The sequence below is a fragment of the Manis javanica genome, chromosome 5, assembly GCF_040802235.1.
Source record: "Manis javanica isolate MJ-LG chromosome 5, MJ_LKY, whole genome shotgun sequence".
NCBI lineage: Eukaryota > Metazoa > Chordata > Mammalia > Pholidota > Manidae > Manis > Manis javanica.
In genome coordinates, this window is record NC_133160.1 from 129,157,796 (window position 1) to 129,182,825 (window position 25,030).

Consider the following 25,030-nt stretch of genomic DNA (forward strand, 5'->3'; position numbering starts at 1 on the left):
GATCATCTCCATAGATGCTGAAAAAGCATTTGACAAAATTCAACATCTATTCATGATAAAAAACTTTCAACAAAATTGAGTATAGGAAACAAGTATCTCAACATAATAAAGGCCATATGACAAACACAAAACCAACATCATACTTAACAGGAAAAAGCTGAAAGCTTTTCCTGTAAGATCAGGAACAAGACAATAATGCCCACTCTCCCACTTTTATTCAACATAGTTCTGGAGGTCCTAGCCATGGCAATCAGACAACACACATAAATAAAAGGCATCCAGATTGGTAAAAAAAAGTTGTTAATCTGTCACTGTTTGCAGAAGACACGATATTGTACATATAAAACCCTAAAGAATCCAATAAAAAAACTACTAGATCTAATATCTGAATTCAGCAAAGTTGTAGGATACAAAATTACTGCACAGAAATCTGTTGCATTTCTATACACTAACGATGAACTAACAGAAAGAGAAATCAGGAAAACAATTCCATTCACTATTGCATCAAAAAGAATAAAATACCTAGGACTAAACCTAACGAAGGAAGTGAAATGACCTATACTCCGAAAACTACAAGACACTCATGAGAGAAATTAAAGAAGACACCAGTAAATGGAAACCCATCCCGTGCTCATGCATAGGAAGAATTAATATTGTCAAAATGGCCGTCCTGCCTAAAGCAATCTACAGATTCAATGCAATCCCTATCAATATACCAATAGCATTCCTCAATAAACTAGAGCAATTCCTTAATACCTTAATAAAAAAAAATAGTTCTAAAATTCATATGGAACCACAAAAGACCCCAAGTAGCCAAAGCAATCCTGAGAAGGAAGAATAAAGCTGGTTGGATTATGCTCCCCAACTTCAAGCTCTACTACAAAGCCACAGTAATCAGGACAACTGGAAACAGGCTAAAGAGCCCAGATATAAACCCAAGCATATATGGTCAATTAACATACGATAATAGAGCCATGGAAATACAATGGGGAAGTGACAGCCTCTTCAACAACTGGTGCTGGGAAAACTGGGCAGCTACATTTAAGAGAATGAAACTGGATTGTCTAACCCCATACACAAAAGTAAACTTGAAATGGATCAAAGACCTGAATGTAAGTCATAAGGCCATAAAACTCTTAGAAGAAAACACAGGCAAAAATCTCCTGAATATAAAGATGAGCAACTTTTTCCTGAACGTATCTCCTCGGGCAAGTGAAACAAAAGCAAAGATGAGTAAGTGGGATTACATCAAACTAAAAGCTTCTGTACAGCAAAAGACACCATCAGTACAACAAAAAGGCATCCTATAATAAAGGAGAATATATTTGTAAGCGACATATCCAACAAGGGGTTAACATCTAAAATATAGAACTTACACTCAACAATCAAAAAGCAAATAACCCAATTAAAAAATGGGCAGAGGATACAAACAATTCTCCAAAGATATTGAGATGGCCAACAGGCACATGAAAAGATGTTCCACCTCACTAATTATCAGGGAAATGCAAATTAAAACCACAATGAGGTATCACCTCACACCAGTTAGGATGGCCAATCGAAAAGACTAGGAACAAATGCTGGCGAGGATGCAGAGAAAGGGGAACCCTCCTACACTGCTGGTGGGAATATAAATTAGTTCAACCATGTGGAAATCAATATGGAGGTTCCTCAAAAACTAAAAATAGAAATACCATTTGACACATGAATTCCACTTCTAGGAATTTACCCAAAAACAAGATCCCAGATTCAAGAAGACATATGCACCCGTTTATTGCAGCACTATTTACAATAGCCAAGATATGGAAACAACCTAAGTGTCCAACAGTAGATGGATAAAGATGTGGTACATATACACAATGGAATATTATTCAGCCATAAGAAAACAAATCCACCGATTTGCAACAACATGGATGGAGCTAGAGGGTATTTATTATGCCAGTGAAATGAGCCAGGAGAAAGACAGGTACCAAATGATTTCCCTCATTTGTGGAATGTAACAACAAAGAAAAACTGAAGGAACAAAACAGCAGCAGACTAACAGACTCCAAGAAGGGACTAGCAGTAACCAAAGGGAAGGTGTGGGAGATAATGGGTAGGGAGGTAGGGAGAAGGGGATTTAGGGGTATTATGATTGGCACACATGGTGTGTGGAGGGGTCATGAGGAAGGCAGTATAGCACAGAGAATACAAGTAGTGACTATATAGCATCATACTATGCTGATGGACAGTGACTACAATGGGATGTGGGGGGAACTTTATAATATGGGTGGATGTAGTAACCACAGTGTTGCTCACGTGAAACCTTCACAAGACTATATATCAATAATACCTTAATTTAAAAAAAGATACTCATAGGAGAAATTTAAGACACCAATAAGGGAAAGCTATCCTGTGTTCATGGGTAGGAGAAATCAATATTGTCAAAATGACCATCCTGCCCAAAGCAATTTACAGTTTCAATGCAATCCCTATCAAAATACCAATGGCATTTTTCAGAGAACTATAGCAAATAATTCTAAAATTCATATGGAACCACAAAAGAGCCCGAACAGTTAAAGCAATTCTGAGAAAGAATAATGCTCCCTGACTTCAAGCTATACTACAAAGCTACAATAACCAAAATATTTTTGGTACTGACAAACAGACCCATAGATCAATGGAACAGAAGAGAGCCCAGATATAAAACCACACATATATGGTCAATTAATATACAATAAAGGAGTCATGATACAATAGGGAAAAGACAGCTTCTTCAACAACCAATTTTGGGGAAACTTGACAGCTACGTGCAAGAGAATAAAACTGGACTACTGTCTGTCTATACACAAGAGTAGATGAAATGAATTAAAAACCTAAATATAAGACATGAAACCATAAAACCCTTAGAAGAAAACATAGGCAAAAATCTCTTTAACATAAATATTACCAATTTTTTCCTGGACATATCTCCTTAGGCAAGGGAAACAAAATAAAAATATGAATGAGTAGGACTACCTCAAACTAAAGAGCTTCTGTACAGCAAATGACACCATCAGCAGAACAAAAAGACATGGGAGAATCTATTTGTAAATAATTCACCCAGTAAGGGGCTAACATCCAAAACATAAAACTCATACCTCTCGACACCAAAAAAAAAAAAAAAACAACCAATTAAAAAATGAGCAGTAGGACCTTTACAGGTATTTCTCCAAAGAAATATATATGGCCAACAGTCACACAAAAAGATGCTCCACATCACTAATCGTCAAGGAAATGCAAATCAAAATCACAGTATCACCTCACACCAGTTGGAATAGGAGGTATTATCCAAAAGACAAGCAATGACATGTGTTGGCAAAAATGCAGAGAAATGGGAGCCCTTATACAGTTGGTGGGAATGTAAATTAGCACAACTGCTGTGGAAAGCAGTATGGAAGTTCCTCAAAAATCTAAAAATAGAAATACCATTTGACCCAGTAATTCCACTCCTAGGAATTTACCTGAAGAAAACAAAATCTGACTCAAAAGATATATGCACCCATTTATTGCCACCATTCGCAATATCCAAGATATGGAAGCAACCTAAGTGTCCGTCAATAGATGGATAAAAAATGTACATATACACAATGGAATATTGTTCAGCCATAAAAAATGAAATCCTGCCATTTGTGACAATATCCAAGATATGGAAGCAACCTAAGTGTCTGTCAATAGATGGATAAAAAGGATGTACATATACACAATGGAATATTGTTCAGCCATAAAAAATGAAATCCTGCCATTTGTGACATGGATAGAGTATTATGCTCAGTGAAATAAGCCAGGTGGAGACAATTACCCTATGATTTCTTATTTGTGGAATATAGAAACAAAGCAAAATTGTATGAACAAAACAGCAGTAGACTCAGACACTGAGAAGTGACTAGTGGTTACAATGGGGGAGGAGATGGTGTGGGTGGGTAGGGAGGGCGAGGTAGAACATGAGTCACAAAAACTTTCAATCATAGTATAATTTGGTCACAGGGATAATAGTACAGCACGGGGAATACAATCAATGATTCTGTAACATGTTTCTATGCTGATAGTAACTAAACCAGAGAGGGTGTGTGTTGTACATTTGAAACCAATACAGACTGAGTATCAACAATACTCAAAAACATACATAAAAGGACAGAGAATCTGTGGCATCTTGCTGCACTGATGGGACAGTGACTGCATTGGGGTATGGGTGGGGACTTGATAATATGGGTAAATGTAACCACATTGTTTTTTCATGTGAAACCTTCATAAGAGTGTATATCAATCAGACCTTAATAAAAATAAAGGACAGAGAACCTGAATAGGCATTTTCCCAAAGATGACATACATGATGCTCAGCAACAGTAATCATCAGGGAAATGCAAATCAATACAAGGTAGTGCCTCATACTAGTCAGAATGGCTAGTATCAAAAAGACAAGTGTTGGCAAGGATGTGGAGAAGAGAACCCTTGTGCACTGTTGGTGGGAGTGTGAAATGGTGCAGCCATTGTGGAAAAAAGTATAGAGGTTCCTCAAGAAATTAAAAAGTAGAACACGATCCACAACTCCACTTGTTATTATAAAATCAGACATCAGTAGCATTTTACATATTCACGATAACCCCATATATCCTTGGTCAGGCAGAAATTTTCTTGCTCCTTGTCAAGGACTCTTCCATGGTAATAAAATAAATGACTGTGGAAACTTATTTTGCTTTGTCACTGATAAGGAGTATGGCAGGAGGAGGAAGGTGAATCACTCTCATCAACACAGTAAGAAACATCCATTATTTGATGCCTCAGGAACTTCAGGTCACGTGCTGCATTAGGACAGAGTACAACGCAGTTGTTTTGGTATTCTACATACTCAGAGAGGTTCTGCCAACTCCCTTTCTCTCAACTCCACAAAAATACATTAATCCTTCAACTTATAGCTCAACTGTTTATACCCATTAACAAAGGAAGCAGAATCTAGAGATGGTTTACCACTTTGCCTTGGGTTTCATTTTCTTCTCAGAATTCCACTACAGTACAGTCCTTAATGACCTGACACTCAATGCACCTTTTTCCAATTATGATTCAAAATTTACTAACACCAGGCCTGCTACTGAGAAAGATGTATATTAAGCTGTTAGGGGGGACCTGATGCTGCGAATAAATTACTATGTGAAACCACCTATGAATTGTTGACAGGTGGTTTCTCCCTCACCTCTACCTCCCAGGGAACAGAATATACGAAATGCTTTGGACTACTATCCTCCGGTCTGTTACCCCAAACAACAAAGACTACCATTACCTTTCTACCTACAATGGTTTATCTGAGGGAAACAATTTTTAAAATTAATATACTTGCAATTCCAGCAAAATAAATGTGGCTTCTTTGATACTTGATGTACCAATAACAAACAAAGGCATACAATGCTTTTTAAAACTTTATTTCAATGTAACTATGCTTACAGAAATACACTCATATTGGTTAATAGAATGCAATTTAACTTTAACTTATCCTATACAATTTGGACCAAAAACTCAGTACGTGGTTAAAAAAAAAAAATTGCAATCTGGTTTATTTTTCATTTATTACAAATGTATATATAAAAGATCCTCCATAAAATGCTGCTTAAGCTGGCAGCAAGAACCTTGAGAAATTAACCTTTGGTTTGTCTCTGAAAAATAACACGTATTGCACTGTAAAAGTTTATAAAATTGGTGCAACAAAACATTGTTTTAATGTTTCAATGACAGTTTACAGAGTTCAGTAACTAATGGATGTTGAAAAAGGGTGGAGAAAGCCTATGTACACAAAATGTGAAACTGTAAAAGCTACCCGATTTAGTTAACATTGCATGTAGATAACAAAATCTACATAAGGTAAAATTCAGAAAGTTTCTTAATCTGAATTAACACCATCAGCTCACTTCATCTGCTGAGGTCAACAAGGGAACTGCATACCAGCTGTTTTCCTGATTTATGCAAAAAAGAAAATTAAGTTTCTTCCCCAGCTTCTCAGTCCAGAACTGATGTTCTACTACAGGCAAGGTGTTTCTTCCATTGTCAGCATTCATGGGGTGACATGCAAATGAGGTCTACTTGGGTTTAAAATTGAATTAACACTCATATGCAAAATAGTCCCTAAAGTTAAAGACCACATGACTTTAGAAGTGATTCTAAAATATAAAATGGCCCTTTTAGAAGACTAGAGCAAAATATCTGGTCAGTTATAAAAGCATTATCAAAAAAATGTAGCCTGTTGTGAAGTACACCTCAATTTAAAAAAGAAAAAAGCTCCAAAGAAGCAGCTCTGAAAAGGAAAAAATATAACTTAAAATATCTTGAAAACCAATGTGAATATAGGTTCAAAACACAGTTAAAAAGAGATATATTTTTATAAGACTACCTAGGATTAGGCTTATAATGTATTCTAGTATTTCAAGTTTATCTCTAGTTACTAAACATCAATTTACAAATCACATGTTCACTTTTTATTCCTTTATCAAAAGGGAAAATTCTATCTTCAATTCTATCCAGTGGAGGGGAAACTGAGAAAACAAAGCAATTCAAACAGTTCCATGCAAATATCACATTTTTCAAATGGAAGAACTCCCAACTAGACCAGAAGTTCATATTACTAATATACTTTTCATTGAAACAATTTTAATAAGTACAAATACATGGCATTAAGGTTCAGAACCTAATATAGGCCTGACAATCAAGTCCTTGTTTTCTGGAAGAAAGGCCTCACATCCCACTGAATTTCCAGTAACAATGTTTTCACAGAACAATTTAATAAGGGGTTTTAATTTCCTTCATATTTTTGTTTTTAGCATTCTAGTTGAGAAAATTAGTCCAATTTCTCAGAAATCTAATTTTTTTCTTTTGTAATATGAAATAATCCACAAAAGCCTCTTATCCAAACTGATTCCAATCTCCAATCTGTACTTAACATGGATCTTTTTGTATCTAATATAAAAGGAAACTTACATAAAATGTACCAATGAATATTTGAACTAGTTGTTAGAAGATTTAAACTAGTTTTATAATTTAAGTTTTAAAACATAAATATTTGCAGCTTGATCTTCTGTTGACAATGATTGTCGGAGCCAAGAATTCACCTAGAATTCAACATCATTTACAAATTCCCATTCATGCACACAAAACACACACCATTAAAACACAACTTACTCCTCATGTCTGGAGAGAATCATCTTCTTTAAATCTTTGGCCTCCCAGTCAATTCCAAGTTCAAATGTCTTTTAACTCAAACTTCATTCTCAGATTTTTAATAAGTTCTCCACCCACACTTCATCAACGCTGTTTTCTAACCTTTCATGTTGCACTGCCAAACTCTTGAACCCTGCCTCAAAGAGATCACCAGATAAAAGAAAATAAATGAAGTATAAAGTGGTTATTTTAGAATAGAACATGGAAGGAACAGAATTGTTTAAGATTCCCTATTGGGATCATAGTTTATTTTACTGCAATGAGTAACTGCTATCAGCAAGAAAAATCCTATGTCGGATTTTTTTATATTCCTTGGCAAATTAGCCAAAGAACCTACGAAAAAGTCTGGGAGTACACACACTTTTTCATATGAAGTGCCCCCCAGGAACATGAGGATAGCTGTAATTCATTTGAGGCCTCACCTGTAGAAAGAGGCTGTCACAGGACAGCCAGGACACCCACTAGTTTGTGGAGATACCTGAGAAAATGTGATTTTAAAAATCTGGACTGTACAGAAGTCTAACTAGCCTTTTCTATTGTATTCACAGGAAGGAGTAGCTGGTCTACCTGTACTCATCCTCTCTCATGCTAGATTTTCTGTGTAATGCTATGGCTTTGGAACCTCACAACTGATAATCTGTGTAACTTAAAGGAGTGATTATGCCTCCTAATTCCAGATTTGCAGTTTCCAAGTTATCACTTATAGTTCTTTATTCAGCTGAATAGCCACATGAACACCAACCACCTATGAAAAAATGGTTTTCCTAAAAAATCTGACTTAACAGTGTACATTTAGGAAGTAGCTGTACTAAAACGCCAAAATTTACTTATGGTTGGTATTTGAGATAAAAATCCACTCAATATAGAGCCTAGTGGTTTATTGCGAAATTCAAAATGAGCGCTGTGAATTCACTACATCCATTTAAAATAAATAACTTATATGAAATACAGATTCTGGCATAGAAATGTGAAAATCAAAATCAATAGATTGAACCTGCATGCTTCATTTGCTCACAAATTTGCTCACACTAATATTCTGCAAAAGACAATTGCAGCAAAGGAAAAAAGAAAACTGCCCTTTGCAAACAAGACTAAAAGCATCCCTCCAAAGAGGACAAAATAAACATGCATATATATATATATATATATATATACACACATATATATATACACGTATAAAGTGTTACTGCTCAACACAAATGCTATTTCTAGAAAAATTTAACTGCATAGGTTAAAAAAAAATGTGCAACATCTTAAGCCATTAAAGCACCAAAATAAAAAAACACACCAAAATCATTGTTTTTATGACAATTAACATACACAAATAAGAAATATTGATCAAAACTTAGAAAGTAAATACCTGGACTGATACAATGTCCATTGTTGGGGAACTTCTCAATTTAAACGTCTCTTTTATCTAAAAAATTTTAAAGTGCTAACTTTATATAAAGCAGGCAAATTCTTCAAGTAATTTGCTATTTAAGTAAGCCAATTTTTATAGAGCTAAACAAGAAACTACAAATAAACTGAAGTGAAACAGGCAGACAGACATGGGGGAGAAACCGACAAGTTATAGACAAAGCAACAGATTTTCATATACCACCTAGGCCTTCTCATTTCAGTTAAATGCATAAGCTAACAGATTTAGGTATCTGCTGGTTTAGTACACTAACTTCCTTGGATTTGCTCAAATCTATCCATCAACAGGTATATAGTCCTAGGGAAAAGTGTCACTTAAAAATCAACAGTGGACACTAATTAAAGCAATTTTAAAAGTAAAAGGTTGTCTACTACTATAAATGAATATAAAGTGTAATAGATCTTACAAACTAAGAACTGAAGCCTTGTCCAAAGCTTAATTACTCCTGTCCTTTAGCTGCTTTTTCAAGGAAGTATACATTAACCAAATGGCGATTAAGGTGTTTGCTATAATCTTTTTCCTTTCTAAAAGAACGATCACAGAAGATACAAACGAAATCTCCATCAGCCACTTTGACTGCCAAGGCTTCCTTAGCGTTTCTTCTACTAGCTTCTTGTGGAACTGGCCGAGCCCCATTCAATCCAGAATCATCACTACCCTCTGACATGTTGTCACTTAGATCACTTCCATCGTGACTGTGGATGCCTTCATCTTCATCCATTTCCTGAGACTTATTTATTGCCGTGGTGACAGGAGGTGATGCCACAGCAGTTTTGGACACTACTTCATGTTTTTCTGTTGGTAGAGGAAGCAGTGGTGAAATTAGTTCTTCAACTGCTGAGTTTCTGCCAGGGAGATTCTCTGTTTTATTCTCATCAGTGTCCATTTCCATTTCAGAAAGCACAGTGTCAGCCTGCCATCTGCCATCTAAAGTTCCACCCTCTGGCATATTCAGGTTTTGTTCCGAGGATGAAATACTGGCAGATTCCTTGATAACAGCAGCAAGTCCTGCTGGACTCTTATCTGCCTCTTCTGCTTCTACTTTTTGAAGAGGAGTTTCTTTATTTCCTTTGCCTTCGCTGAGTAATTTTTGGTCTTTTGTCTCCTCTTCTTTTAGGTTTTCCTTTGGCAGCAGTGGTGATGGTGGTGAGAGATCCAGTGCATCAGCATTTTCTTTCAGAGGCTGGCTATCCTTAACAGGCACTAAGCCAACTTCAATAAGGACTTGCTCCTTCCGTACCATTTCACTCAGCATGTTGGCCTTTTCCTTTTTATTATCTTTTTGAGGAGACTTTTTGGGAATCGGTTCCTTGTGAAGGGGAGCCTCCATTTCAACAGGCCCCTTCTGAACAACCTCTAGCTGAGCAGGCCCCATGGGAGACGGCGGCTCCATGTGGGGAGACTCTGGCTGGGGAGGCCCCGGCTGGGCAGACTCTATAGGAGAAGGTGGCTCAGTCTGAGCAGGTTCCATCTGCAGAGGCTCTACCTGAGTACCCCTCTGAGCAGTCTCCTTCTGAACAGGCTTGCTGCTTTTTTTACTTAATTTATTTTTCAGAGTTTTCTTCTTTGCAGTTTTTTTCAGGCATGTATTTTGCTTTTTATTCTCAAGTTTGCCATCAGCCTTTGGCACTTCTTGATTATTTCTGGATTTGCTTTCTGCCTTCTTTTTCTTTTTTGTCACAGGTCCCTCATCAGTAATAGGATCTTGTAAGGAATGGACTTCAGCTTCCACCTTCCTTTTGCTTTTCTTGGTTTTACAAGTTTTTTCTGAATTATTCCCTGTCTGCATATCCATTTCTTTAGTTTCCACTGCAGATTTGCGAGTTCTGGTAGTAATCTGGATTGAGGCATTACTGCAAGGCTTTTTCTCTTTTGAAACATTGTCTTTTTTCTCCACTTTCACAGCCCTCTCATTTTTCTTTCCAGCCACATCCCCCTTTATTTTTGTCTGTTCTGCTTCTGTTTTTTCATTGGTCATATTGTTATCAGGCAAGTCAGCCTCTCTCTTTTTGGTTTTCTTTAGTTTCACTTTTGAGACATCCATTGTTTTATTAGGACAAGTAGGATGCTTAGATTTGAAATGATACTGCAGATTACACTTCTTAGAAGCCGCATAGTCACATACAGGGCAATTGAACTGCCGTGGATTAACATGTAACTCTACATGTTTTTTGAAGTTACTTCTGTCTGCTGTTTTGTAGTCACAGTGTGGGCAAGTAAGAGGTTTAGGCCCATTGTGAACCTGTCTTGCATGGCGGGTAACTTCATGTTGATTAGAGGCCACATAACTGCACTGATCACATTTAAATGGCTTCTCACCTGAAGGTAAACAAGATACGTTAGAGAAGACACAGATTAAGAAATGAATTTAAGATTTTATTAAAATGTATTTATAAAGATTGAATATATGTAAAAGAAAACCACAAAAGCTATGTATTGAAAAGACTGTATCATGCATCTTACATTTACCATATTTATTTGTTTATCTTTCCTCTATCCCTTGACATTGATTCCCACACCAAATGGAGGAATAATTATCTCAGTTAACCACCATCTTCTAAAAAGTTCATCAAGAAAGGGCTCTCAAGCACTATTAAAGAAAATAGATCCATGAAGCAGTACATTATCATTTTGGGCTCTAGATGTTAATTTTGGAGCAAGGCACTCAAAGAGAGAAGATAAATAATGCTTTGTTTAGTTAAAACAAACATATAATGGAGTAAATATAAAATTCCCATACATTTTTAAGATAAGTCTTGAGACTTCAAAAGAAATTATCTTACACTCCAGGCTAACACTCACTCCCAGGCCTTCTATGCAAAAATTTTAAAACAGTGCTTTGATCTCAGGAAGCAAAATACTTTTTTCTCTAGATTTTTTTGTCCATAGTGGTAAGAGTTGAGTCAAGTTTCAAACTCAGCAAACTTTTCCAATACCTGAGCTGTTATTTTAAAGCAGTAATATAGCCAAGTCATAAAACTTGATTTTTCCCTATCTTCTTCTAAAAAGTGGGCAAAGAAAATAGGTAAATGATAAGGGGCATACAAATAGATATGGTATGTAAAATAAGTAAACAAATCATAATCACAAGTACATACAAAACCAGAACCACCCCAGCCCCCAAATTAAAGGTGTTAAGATTATCACATTCTACCTGAATACATACCCATCTAGACACACTCTAGCAAATATTACCAAATGGTATCCATACCCCACTGGTCCAATGGAATGCATAGTAGAAAAATGGAAATTGACATTTATGAAAATTCATCTCTCAAACATTCACAAATTCTTATCAAATCTAATTTTTTCATAAAGCAAAAATACTCAGACATTAAAACCATGTAGATGGAAGTATTACATGATTAGAAAATGTCTGATTAAATACTTAATAACAAAAACAAAAACTTATGCTGGGATGTCAGATAGGATATGCAGTTAATTGGACAACTCTTTTCCATATTAGTCCACAAACATTCTATAAACAGAGGTTTCTACAACATGCTGCATTAATATAGACTTGGCCCTACCTTGTCCTCTCCAATTAATGTCTTCGAAAGAGATAATCATGGGCTTAACATATATATAGACACAGAATGGGGAAAGATAGGTGGCATAAGGTTAAGAACTTGTTCTAGGGTAAAAACATCTGGGGGCCCTGCAACTACTGTGAGATCTTGAGCAAGGTACTAAAATCTAAGACTCAATTTCCTCACCTGTAAAATACTTTTGAGTGTTGTGAGCTATAAATAATCTAATCCATATAAAGCACTTAGCATGAGGCAAATAGTCAAGCAGTCACTAAGCATTACCTGTAAATCATCACTTTTAGAACAAATTTAATTTTTGGTATGGGCAAACTAAAGGGAAGATTTTTTCATGTGTTCATTCTGCCTTTCCATATAAACCTTATCACTGAGTAAATATAATAGCTGACAGTTTTCATAAAAATATTTGTGCTAAGAATTGTAATGAAAATATCATTATATTATAACCCCTAATGAATGAGGGTACTTACATAGCAATCATCACTGTGTAAGCCACCACCTATGAAATGGCCAGAAAATAGCACTCACAGGAATCTGTTTAAAATCTGATGGCCTAATTCACTTGTACCATGCACCCCGCCCAATTTTTGTTTTACTGATATTAAATCTTGTTTGTAATAGAAGATTTAGTCATCAAATTTTTAGTTTACTAGTACCCAGCTGAATATAAATTTATATGCCCTGTACCAACAGTTAATGTAATTCCCTTTTCTAAGTCTAATAATATTTATCCTATATTTTTCATCTTTAAAATGTGTCAGATGTCTATTTTTATTCTTCCTCAATTAACTAAGACAACTTCAATAACTAAGTAAGACAACTTCAAAAGGGCAAAGATTTTTACAAGCTTTACATATTTTTATCAAGAATCCAGAAAGAACAGCAAAAGAAATTTTAAATTAAAGAGTAATAGGGGCATACTTTAATACTACACATGGGATGAATCTCAAAAACATTTTATAGAAAAATGATACAATGTTCTTTTTGATGGGAGTCAAGAGTGTCAAGTCATGGGAAGACTATGGAGTGCTGATTGAAAAAGGTCATGTAAGGAACAAATTTTTTTCTCAGGGTGGCAGAAATGTTTCATGTCTTCATCTGGGCTGGTCAAACGAGAAAATGCAAACTCACTGAGCTGTATACTTAAGGTATGTGAGTTAAACCTCAACAATCAATGTTTAAAAAATTATCCATGAAGACTAAGCCATAACATCTTTCAAATAAGCCCAGCTATTAAAGTAATTCCTCCATAATAATTATCAAACACTTCGTAAAAGGAAAATTTGCTGTGAAATAAAATACTTTTCTACCTTTAAAGAGTCATAAATGAAGGTGGATCTTGCCAAGCTGTCAATTCCTTTTAACAAGCATCCATTATGCTCACAGTGGGGATGTATTCAAAATAGACTCCTACACTAGGAGGATGGGGAACTAGCAGTGTGATGTATACAAAAATATAACAACAAATTCAAACTGGATGTAATGGTATTATGTCCACTGAGATTAGGAAAGGGAGAGCTGTGGATATTGAGTGTCTCTAAGACTACTTTAATACTTTAATAGATGGAAACACCAACAAAATGGGGAACAACAGATTAGTAGTTTAGTGTGTATTTTTCACCAAACATTTTGATCCCTGTCTAAATTTGGCCTGAGAAGACTTAGCCTATGGATAAAGTGCTCTAAATAAATAACCTACATGGTTTTGTTTCATAAACCAATCTGTCAGTTTATAAAAAATATAACTCAACAGAGTCTATTTCTTCCAGAAATAAGAAAAGGAGCACACTTCTCTTCCCTAAAATACATTCACATGAACAAGAAACCAAAATGCCCAAGGATATCTATAAAGATCAAGCTTCAGGCCACAGAGAAGGCACCCAAGATACTCACTCCATGCAAACCAGTCAGAAAGACTATCTGTCCAATTTGACCTAACTTTGCCTCACTTTATCTGCAAGAGTTATCATAACAACTTCTAGTTAAGTGTATTGAAACATAAGGTCTGCTGAAAATAACTGACAAACTCAGACACAAAACAGACTGACCATGTTTGTTTCCTGTTTGTGACTCACAAACTGCTGGCATCCAATACAAGATAATGAATGACTCTGCTCTCTCCATACATTATGGTTCCAATTTCATTATGCTGTAGATTCTTGAGCTATTTTTCTAAGCCATAATATTCTTTTAACACTGTTGACAACTGAAAATGGGAGGGTGGGGGAGTCTCAGGCCAAATTATAGCTCTTCTAATTTGATAATCTTAGATAAAGCATTTATCCTTTCTATTCCTGACTCCTAATCTATAAACTGGGACTAAGTATTTTAGAATATTCAGATAACAAATCTGGTTTTCAGCATGCATACAATAGTGCTCATTAAGACTTAAAATACTTGCTCTACTGTAACAGCCAACAACTGAAAATCACCTTTAAAATATAGCAAAGAAAACTCAAAAAAGAGCAAACAAAACCACTCAATTATTGACTAGTATAAAACATCATATTCATATAGTGATAGAAGTATTATGGATTCAATGAAAAAGATGCAAATGTGTCATCATTCTAATCCACTGACTCGAAAATACTAGTAACAGGTCACCCAGATATGATGACAAATGAAACATATTAAGTAAAATTCAAGCATCTAGATTTAATTTCCAGTATACAAGTAATACAATGCACAGGGAGAAAGGAAAACTAAATGAAACCAGGAGAAAGGAAGACAAATCCAGAAGAGGGAATATTCTACAGGGAAAATGGACATATTATTGTCAATGCCTTCGTTTCCCCCACTTGTAAAAAATGGGGACAATTAACAATTTATACATGATAGATTAGTTATGAAGTCTAAAATGAGTTAACTAAAGCTCTTAAATGGTTTACTTAAGGGCTAGAAATAAAATGCAAGCAACATACATAATTTTAAATTTTCTAGTAGTCATATTACAATGATAAAAATGAAGTAAAATTAATTCTACTACTTATTTAGTTGTAGTCATGTCATCATGTAATCAGTATTGAAAAATTGATTATTTTACATTCTTTCCTTCATACTGTTTGAGTTCTGGTATGTATTTTACACACCTCAATTCAAACTAGCCACATTTTACAAGCTCAATAACCACCCATGGCCAGTGGCTACCAAATCAGACAGCACAAATTTACAGTAATTAATGGTTAACATATTTGCACAGACTTTTGTAAACATCAAGATTTTCAGCACAGTTCCCCATAGAGATATATATTTTCTAAATCTGGCAGGAGAGTATTCTGATCAGACATGGCAATTCACCAAGAGTCAACATGACCCAAATGAAATAATCATCTATTCAACACCATCTACGCTAGTATTTACTTTTTTAACTTTGCTTCTACAAACTGGGGGCCAATTCTGGTTAGTGATCATGATTATATAGTCTTCCATTTTATAAATTATAGATGAATAAATTAGGTCTTGGAAGTTAGGCTTTTGTAACCAGTCCCCAAAAGCCCTATCAACTCTCAAAAGGGAACGAACTCAAACGGCGGGCTCTGAGAAGGAGTTCCTGAAACCTGGCAACCACACACTACGAAACCTGGTGTTATGAATACTGTTTGTGGGGGGCATGGGGAGGAGTGTTTTAGAAGGCAGGAATTGTTCAAAAAGGATGAAGCAGCCTTGGTCTAGGATAGCAATTCAGTGTTTATTAGTCACGGACTTGTTGAGGATCTGATGAAAATTAATGACCTTCCTCCTAGGAAAAGCACAAGCACACATTCAGCTTCAGGAGTTCCACCAATGGACTCCTTATTAAGAATCTCCTTTTAAATATAGCTCCACACTAAAAGAACACTGACTTTTAATTCTAATTTCTAATTTCTATGAAAAATAAATCTTAAATAGTGACCCAGTTTCAGGTCTAGAACTTCCTTATAACTGTAGTTTACTAAAAATGATAGAAAAGTTCCCATTTCTTACCAACCTGAATGAGTACGCATATGTCTAGTTAGATGAGTCTTCTGAGAACTTGAGTAAGGACAAAGCTCACACTTATATGGGCGTTCTCCTGCAAAATATGATTAGTATTTAAATATGACCAAAAAATGCAAATACAATTCTAACAGTATATGTAATATTCAGTACTAAGCATTTTTTAACAAGGCTTTTTTTTTTCCTCTTCTTGAAAAAGGATTTTTTATCATGTAGGAGAAATGTTAATAATTTAACTCAGAATTCACATAACTACATTTCAGCTTTGCTGACAAATGTAACTGGCTTTCTGAATTCTCACAATTCTTTCAACTTTCACAGTAATACTACCCATTACTACATTAAACATTAATAACTGAAAATTAGCATTGTATGAAGGCACATTCTTTTATTTAATTAGAATTATCCTTAAAAAAAAAAAAAGAAATCTACCCCAATTTTCTGAAGCTATGGCTTGGGTAATTTTTTTGATTCCTATAAAGGACAAATCTACCATTAGAAAACGTTAGCTTAAAGCAATAAGACTTTGAGTGGAGACACTGTAGTTCTAGGCTAAAAATTTCAGGTAATGACAGAAACTTACATGAAATAGTCAAGTCAGTCTTAAAACAAATCATACTCCTAAAGCCATAGGAACTGAAAGCAACTGAAGATGAGAAGCCAGGGACATAGTACTAAAATACTTAATACTGAAAGGCAGGAAATGTGTTTTTTTGGGAAATGGGTTGTCAACCACAGAACAGACATAAAAGAAAAAAGGCTTGACAACTGGTTTTCATCTAGTCTTTGGCCACAAAATAATAGTTGCAATGTTCGGCAAGTTTCCTCATCTATAAAAGTAACAGTACCTTGACTTCCCAGAATTGTTGAGAATTTAAATTAAGATAATACATGCAGAGCATTTAACATTGTGCCTGGCACATAGTAAAGCCCTCAACAAGTATCAGTTATTATTCTGTAAATACAACAGATTAGAGTAACAAATATGTCTACTAGAATGCAATGAAGACAAAAAGTGAACATGAAAAAAGGAAAATGTGGTGATGAGTGGGAAATGTGTTCCTATTAACTGTTCAGCTGTTACTATCTGGTAGCTATAGATCAGCTGGCTGTAAATAGCTCACTGCAACAGAATGCCTACTTTGACCCAGAAGAATCTTAAGATAGCTTAAAAAACACTGAATGTGTTTCTGTAAAGAACATGAAAGAATGGCCAAAAAGAATATGAAAAGATGCACAATTTTATTAGCCATGAGGGAAATGCAAATCAAAACTACCAGGAGATGAAGACGTCACACCCACAAGGATGGCTATAATCAAGATGACAGATATTAACAAATATTGGTTAGGATGTGGAGAAATTGGAACTCTCATATACTGCTGGTGGAACTGTAAAATAGTGCAGCCACTTTAACAGTTTGACAGTGCCTAAATGACTAAAGAGTTACCATGCAGCCTAGCAATTTTACTCCCAAGCATATATATACCCAAGAAAAATGAAAACATTATATCCTCACAAACTTGTACATGAATGTTCATAGCATTATTAGTAACAGCCAGAGAGTGGAAACTTTGGCTATATTCAAATATCCATTAACTGATGAGTGGGTAAACAAAATATTATGTATCTATACAAGAGTATTATTTGGCAATAAAAGGAAAACAAGTACTGTACGTACAATGTGGATGAACCTCGAAGACATTATGCTAAGTGAAAAGTTAGTCACAAAAGGACCAATTATTGTATGATTCCACATTATGTAGTGTCCACCACAGACCAATCCATAGTGAATTGTATGGTGTATAAATTGTATCTCAAGATGGTACAAAATAAAGTTAATGAAAGAAAAAATACCATTGTAGATTAACAGGAGGGAGCAATTAAGGATAACTTACTTTTAAATTCTTTTTAACAGAATGGATTGCTTCCAGCTGTACAATTTTACAAACTAGAGGAATAAATACTTTAGAAAATGTAGGGATTTTTCCATCACACTTGCAAAATGTCACCTTCTGAAGTATCATTTATGAACTGGCTTAGTATCAAAACCATGAAATTAAAATTTTTTTGACTGAAGATTCATATAAAAAATCCTCTGCCCCTCACCAAGTAAATACCTTATTATAAAGAGATATTTGGAATTCTGAATCTTAGTTGTATGTGACTTTGAACACATGACTTCAGGCTTTCCTTTCAGTAAAGATGGGCTATTATCACCCACCCTGTGTTCAATGGATTGTTCTGAAAATTAGCATAAATGGAAGCACCTAATATTGGGTATTCCATAAAAGAACAGAAGAAACCCATTAAGTGAATCTGAAAACTAGGCTTCCAAAATGAGAAGTGATTACAGCCTACTACCTTTTATCTCTACTCTTCAGCACTAGATGAAATTTATTCTTACATAAATACAATTTTCAGGAACAAGCACTTAACACCAGACACCCTCAATTTACATAATCAAAATATTATTCTGCAAGTTATACACCACTAAACTGTTTTAAAATGCCTAAAAAAACCCACATACAAATAAGGTAATAAGGCTGGGGGGAGAATCTTTCAAAAAGTATTAACACCAAATAAGTTTAACACTAAAATGTGAAATGAAATATGCATAACCAATTGTGGATAAAATGAGTTTCTATGGCCAGGATTCTCACCAGGCCATGGTTGACTAGCTCACTGCACACCTGTGGGCAATACATGGCTGTGAAGAGAGGCCCAGAGGATGGCTGTGCGGACAGAGGGGTCCAGAGGCAGACACCGGCCTGCTTCATGCAGACTCGCTCTGAGTGAACAGGATTTTAGTGACTGACCTGCCACTGTGAGAATAAAGTTGGGTATAACCCTTTCACCCCAAGAACGTTTTGCTGTCATTTTCTTTGGTCACACTGAATCCATAGCAAACTTGCCTGGGCCTGAAACCCATTGGCAAGACACCAATGTTAGCTATATAAGTCATTATCTTATTGTGGAAGTATCAACCTTAAATTAATGTGGAAAAAAAGTTAAGTAATGGGTGGTAAAGTATATAAAATATAGCCATTAAAATTACTCAATAAAAAAACCAATATATAACAAAACAGAAATTCGCAATGGCAAAAAGTAGAGTCCCTAATTTTAAAAAAAAACCTTCACATAGAAAGACATAAAAAACTGGGAATATACACCAAAAACTGAAAACTTTCTCTGGTTCTCTGTTTTCCTTTTTTTATTGTTCTAAAAATGCTCTTAAATCAACAAATTTAGATTTATTGTTGCAAAAAACATTTTTATCTTTTTGGGAAAATTTTTGATTTGTTCAGTGACTCAATTTTCAAAATACAACAAATTCAAAATATAACTGACAAAAAATCAAAATGTAGTTAAGACAAAGGCACTGGGATGGTGGTAATAGTCTATTGACATGCATGATGGTTATTATGTATTCGTAAAAATTCATCAATTATATCTCAAAGCAAAATTAATCAGATGTACTCATAAAAGTCATGTACTTGACCATACATCATTATGTACTTACTAGAAAGCTCTATAGATTATAAAGCCAATTCTAAACTAGGCCCCAAGGTTTTCAAAAAAATTGTATGAAGTACTTATGGCTGAAATGTACTTAGGATTTAAGATACTGTAGGTGAGGTGAGTTTACTCTAACAGTTTAATCCAAACTATTAAGTGATTAATGGGATAGGATTCCCAAGTAACTTTCATTTCCTATGCCATGTAATTTTGTAATGTTTGAACTTCTCTACTTTTGAAGTAAAATGGTTTCAAAGCATGGAGACAATCACAGGTTACAACAAATTCCGAAAGGGTCCACAAATTCTTTTTACCTGGCTAGATTTTAAAGTTTTAAATAAAGGAACCATCTCCTGGGGCTTAGAAATCTAGCTGCAGAGGTCCTTCTTGTAATGGAATTGTATCTACAAGTTTTATTGTTTAGGTTTACCATTAAGCAAAGCAGTATTAATTCCCCTCCTCCCTGCCCCCCACTTTACCTGTGAGGTCAGTCCTGAAAGAGCAACAACTCCTGCAAAAGGAAACTGATGCAAAGGGCAACCCACAGCCTTTACACTTGTGATCCAAAGAGAACAATACTAGATTACCCCTATCCATTTTATTCAGACCAACAACCAGTCCTCAAGAGGTACCAATTCTTAACATAGGCAAATGTAACAAATAAGAAAATGGAACTACCCATAGTTACAAACATTTCTTTTGAAAAATGGGACCCCTCAATTATAAAGACTTAACAGTCAATGTAAAAATAAATAATTAAGGGAGTGTTGGGGAGAAATGGAGAGTGACCACTAATAGGGGTTTCTTTTTGGGTGAAGTCCTAAAATTGTGGTAATGGCTGCACAACACTGTGAATACACTAAAATCAATGAATTATAACTTTAAATGGATGAATTGTGTGGTAGTGGAATATCTCAATAAAGCTGTTTTTTTTTTTTAAAGGAATTGCAAAATATGACAAAATACTGGTAACTGTTGAATATTGGTAATGGGTACAATTGGTGCAGTGGGGCGTTTCTTCTGAGATGTTTGAAATTTTTCATACTTTAAAGATTTTTCCATTTCTTTAACAGAATACACTTACAAACTAGACAGGTCCTTTTATCTGTACAAGAACAGGCTGAACATGATTGTTTTTGTCTGAGTAACAGCTGCATTTCAAGTGTGATAATCCCACAAATCTTTTAAAAACTACTTGTCACATTCCTGTTTTAGGGACAAAACAAGCAGTTGTTCCATTTAGCAGCTCAATACCACAAGTCAAATATTTTTAAAACTTTGAGGCTTCTGTTAAATAGACCTACGCAAGGGTTGATCATTCGATTTTCTTTTGTCTAAGTCCTCAATTCCTTTGGGAAACCATACCGCAAGAGAGATGCAGTCACTGTCAATTAAATACAAATCTTCTAAAAGAAAAAAACAGCCTAATTTAGCTAAGTGGTCTATCCCAAGTTGTCAGCATACCTATTTTGCGTAGAGGCCTTCTATTTTATATTCTATTTCTCTTGGTTAGCCTTCAAAGAAATACTCAGTGCTTTATACGTGTTCCTTCTCTCACTCCCCCAATGCTATAGTTACCCCATGCAGAAACTGAAGCGGGAAGAGGTTAAATAACTTAATCCAAGGTCACAAAGAGCAAATAATGGAGGCCAGAATCTCCTTTCTTTAGCACTATTTTAACTACCCACTCCATTAACTACCAGAGGTGAAGTGAACTTATTTAACTACAAAAGTCCTCTTACCTGTATGAGTTCGAACATGTTGAACATAATTGTTTTTTCTGTCTGAAAAATAGTTGCATTTCCCACATGTGTATACTTTCCTTGGAAAATGGTTTCTCAAGTGTTTCCTCCAGTGATATTCGCTTACTGTTGTGTACGTGCAAATGATGCACTTGTAGACTCGCTCATTATCCCCAGCTCTGGTGTGGTGCTTCAGGTGAGCAGTATAGTGATCATAACGATTGGTATTGTAGCCACATCGGTCACAGCGAATGGGGCCCTTGGAGAAATCTCCCTCCTCCACAGTAGAAGAGCCAGATTCCCTGGCTTTTGCTTGCTTCTCTGCACTTTCTTCCACGAAAAATTTCTTGGCACTATGAACTCTGATATGATGTACAAACTGTTCTTCAGATTCTGCTTCATACTGGCATGGCTTACAGCGAAAGGGTTTGGTCTTCAAGTTCTTACATTTGTCCTCTGTTCCAGGTGTTTCCAGAGGAAGGTCTTTATTTGAGTCATAAGTTTCTGGGGCAGCTGATACTTCGAACACAGGCTGTGGTTCTACCACACTGAGCTCCAAACTTTCCAGTTCCATGTTTTCTAGTCCACTGGGTTCACCTTTTATTTCAGGAGACTCATCCAGTCCTTCTCCATCACTATCTGAAAAGTTGTTATCCCCCACAGGCATCAATTCTGCCATCTGTCTCTCTTCACCCACCAGGTAATCACAGCAGCTGCCATTTACTTCTCCAGTTAAGGCCACATTTGCCAACATGATAAGCTGAGGCGCAGCCAGTTCAGCTTTGGAGAGGTCATGCAAGTCATACATGTCGTTAGGCAAGGCCATGCCAATGTTGCCACCACTGGTGAATAGCCCCCCTCCTCCAGAAGACTGGCCCATTACCTGGGTGGCCATAACTGTATTCTGAATGCAAAACAAAACAAAAAAGCACCAGTTTAAATACAACCTTTACTGGTCTAAAATCAAAACATCATTGTAATTCTTCACAACTCAAAAACAAAAAAAATACAAAGAAAACAAACGCACACCTTTCCAATATAATCTTTAAATTCAAGGAGTTTCATTTACTAAAAATAAACGTTTAAAATAGTTTTGTAATTCTAAATTTTCTTTACAGCAGTAACCAAAAATATATTCCTATTACCCCTACAAAAAATTCTATCAACAGTTTGATGTAACTCATCCATCAGATAAGTCTACCACTGGCATGCTTTTGCTCCAGCACTTTCGATTTTTTGGTAGGAAAAAATATGTACCCTTCATTTTTAATGGTAATTAAAAATTTTTTTTAATTCAATACATGAACAGTAAACTGCTGTCCTCCCAACTCTCACCCCCCAAGTGTCTACTGGCCTGAAATCATAAAGGGGAGAAATACAAAAGCCAAGTGTGCATTTCTTAAGTACAAACATATTTGGAAAGGAGAAAAAAGCTTGTAATAATTGGTCAACTGAGTTGAACTTCATATGAATTCGGTAACTTCAAAATAAGTTACTCTGAAAATTTTTCTGATGACTTGTGCTACTTAAAAGAAAAACTTTAAAGACCTTTTTCCCTGTGATTAAGTATAAGTATTCAAAACTTCACAAATGAAAATAAACTTTCAAATCCCCTAATAAAATAATCGTACAACTCAATTGGACAGTCAGCAACTTTCTTGCATTGTGCTTGACTTGGCCTACTTGCCTAATGGAAGCCATTACAAGATCACCCTTCTTGAAAACATGTTGGGACTTTTTTAATCGTCTTAACCAAGGTCCTTCTCAACCTAAAAGGTACTATTCTCAAATTAGGTGTTCTCTCGCAAATCAGTGAAAGCAAAATAAGTGGGAAATACAAAAAAAATTTTGGTAAACCTAAAATACAAAATGTAATCCGTTTCACCCAAGTGCCCAAACACAAACCGGTTGAGTTGCATGTACCAACAAAAGTTGAAATCAAATGCCATCACAGAAAACAAACGCAGGGCAAAAGCCGTCCCAGGGCTTAAGGACGCAGGCTACGCGGTAATCTACCTAGACAGATTTTTCTGACACCACCCAACCCCCCCGCCGTAATTACCATCCCTGAAGGAATTTCAACGTTTGTAGGGAAGACCATCCCAGCACGGCCCGAAAGCCCAACGTGCCGCACGAATTCCTACGTGCCCTGCCACCAGCGCCTGCCTCGGCGGCGGCATTCCTAACTGAAATAGGCATTCGGCCATTTTCTCAAAATACCAAACACAAAGCAGCTCTTTGCAAACTCGGGCGCTCTCGCTTCCTCTCGGCTCGGCCCGCTCACTGCGCACATGTACACAACAACTAGCGGGAGTTGTCCCAACACTTATCCTGAAGGTTCTCCTGAGTTCCCCAACTTTATAAAGGCGTGGGGGGCAGACTCGGGACGCCGCTGGGCCAGACCAAGTCCTACCCGCCCGAGCTGTCCCCTCCCCGGCCCGGAAGCCCGGCCCGTCCAAAAAAAAGGAGGCAAGCTACCGCGCTGCCGGCGTCTCCGCTCCTCTCCCCGGCCCTGGACTCGCCGCCCGCAGAAAGTCAGGGACGCTGCGCGGGCGCCCCCCGCAGGCGTCGGGCTCAGGCGCCGGAGGGCCCCCCGCGCCCCGGAAGTCTGCGGACTCACCCCCCCACGGCGCCCCGCGGGACTCGAGCCCCGGCCTGGCGGGCTCGGGCGGCGCGGTGGCCGGCCGCGGAGGGGCGGCCCGAGCGCAGAAATCGCTGTCCAGCCCCATTGGCGGAACCGCCCCGGCTCCGGGGCTGACTCAACCCGGCCGGCCGCACTCAACGGCGCCTTCCGGCGAAAAGGAGAGGCCAGGGAGGGAGGGGGACGGGAGGGCGGCGGGCAGGCGCGGGGCTGCGGCGGGACCTGGGAGCGGGAGCACGAGAAGGAAGTTTCAGGACTAGGGCCCCACGCAGCTCCTCTTCCTGGCCTCAGGACGCCATCCGAGGGGCGCCCGGCCCGAGCGGAGGCGGCGGCCCAGCCCCGACTGGGGAAGGGGTCCCGGGCCGCGCCGCTCCCCGCGGACGCCCCCGGCCCAGGCCCCGGGCCGCGCCGGCGTAATCTGATCCCGCTCGGCCGCCCGCCCCCGCCCGGCGCGGCCGCCGCCGCCGCCGCCGCCAGAGCCACAGTATCTGCAAATCAGCCCTGGACAGCGCCTCGCTCCGCGTCCTTCCGCGCCCTCCCCCTCCCGCCGCCGCCGCCGCCGCCGCCCGGCCCTCCCTCCCCCACCCCAACCGCCCCCGGCCCCGCGCCGCGCTTACCGGCCTACCTCGGCGCGGGGGGGCGGCCGATGCGACGTCGCCGCCCCTTCTCCCACTACTTTTCTTTGTTGCTGGAGTTTCGAGGAAGGGGAAGAGGAGGGTGGAAAAGTTGGGCGCTGGAGACGTCGAAGCCCGCGAAGGCTCAGGAGCGAAGCCGCAGAAAGTGCTCAGGCCGCCGGCTCTCGCCTTGCGGTCCCCGCCGCCGCTGCCGGGGTCTGGGGCCCGGGGCTTCGGCGGCGTTGGCTCTGCTGGGGCGCCGCGAGCTCGCGGGAGCCACACATTCCAGCACAGGAGGTTACGCCGCGCACCCGGCCCGCGCCGCCGCCGCCCGCGGGACACGCCCCCTCCGCTC

At 37.8% G+C, this 25,030-nt stretch overlaps 1 protein-coding gene across 8 annotated transcripts; it reads right to left on the reverse strand.

Annotated features, from left to right (window-relative positions):
- Positions 1 to 3,920: 3,920 nt before the first annotated feature.
- Positions 3,921 to 25,030, reverse strand: REST (RE1 silencing transcription factor). 8 transcript variants are annotated; one of them, XR_012131726.1, is made up of 5 exons: positions 23,483 to 23,845; positions 21,421 to 22,324; positions 16,154 to 16,237; positions 7,180 to 10,957; positions 3,921 to 4,817 (listed from the first exon to the last, which is right to left on the reverse strand). XR_012131726.1 is itself a non-coding variant. In XM_037018685.2 (4 exons), the coding sequence occupies exons 2-4, from the start codon at positions 22,313 to 22,315 to the stop codon at positions 9,078 to 9,080; spliced, it is 2,859 nt and encodes a 952-aa protein (XP_036874580.1). In that variant the 5' UTR covers positions 22,316 to 22,324; positions 24,679 to 25,030; the 3' UTR covers positions 5,417 to 9,077. The 8 variants fall into 8 exon arrangements, 6 of the variants coding, with proteins under 6 accessions (XP_036874580.1, XP_036874575.1, XP_036874579.1 ...); XR_005061410.2 differs by lacking the exon at positions 3,921 to 4,817 and adding an exon at positions 5,417 to 6,298; XM_037018685.2 differs by lacking the exons at positions 3,921 to 4,817; positions 23,483 to 23,845 and adding an exon at positions 24,679 to 25,030 and having other exon boundaries at positions 5,417 to 10,957.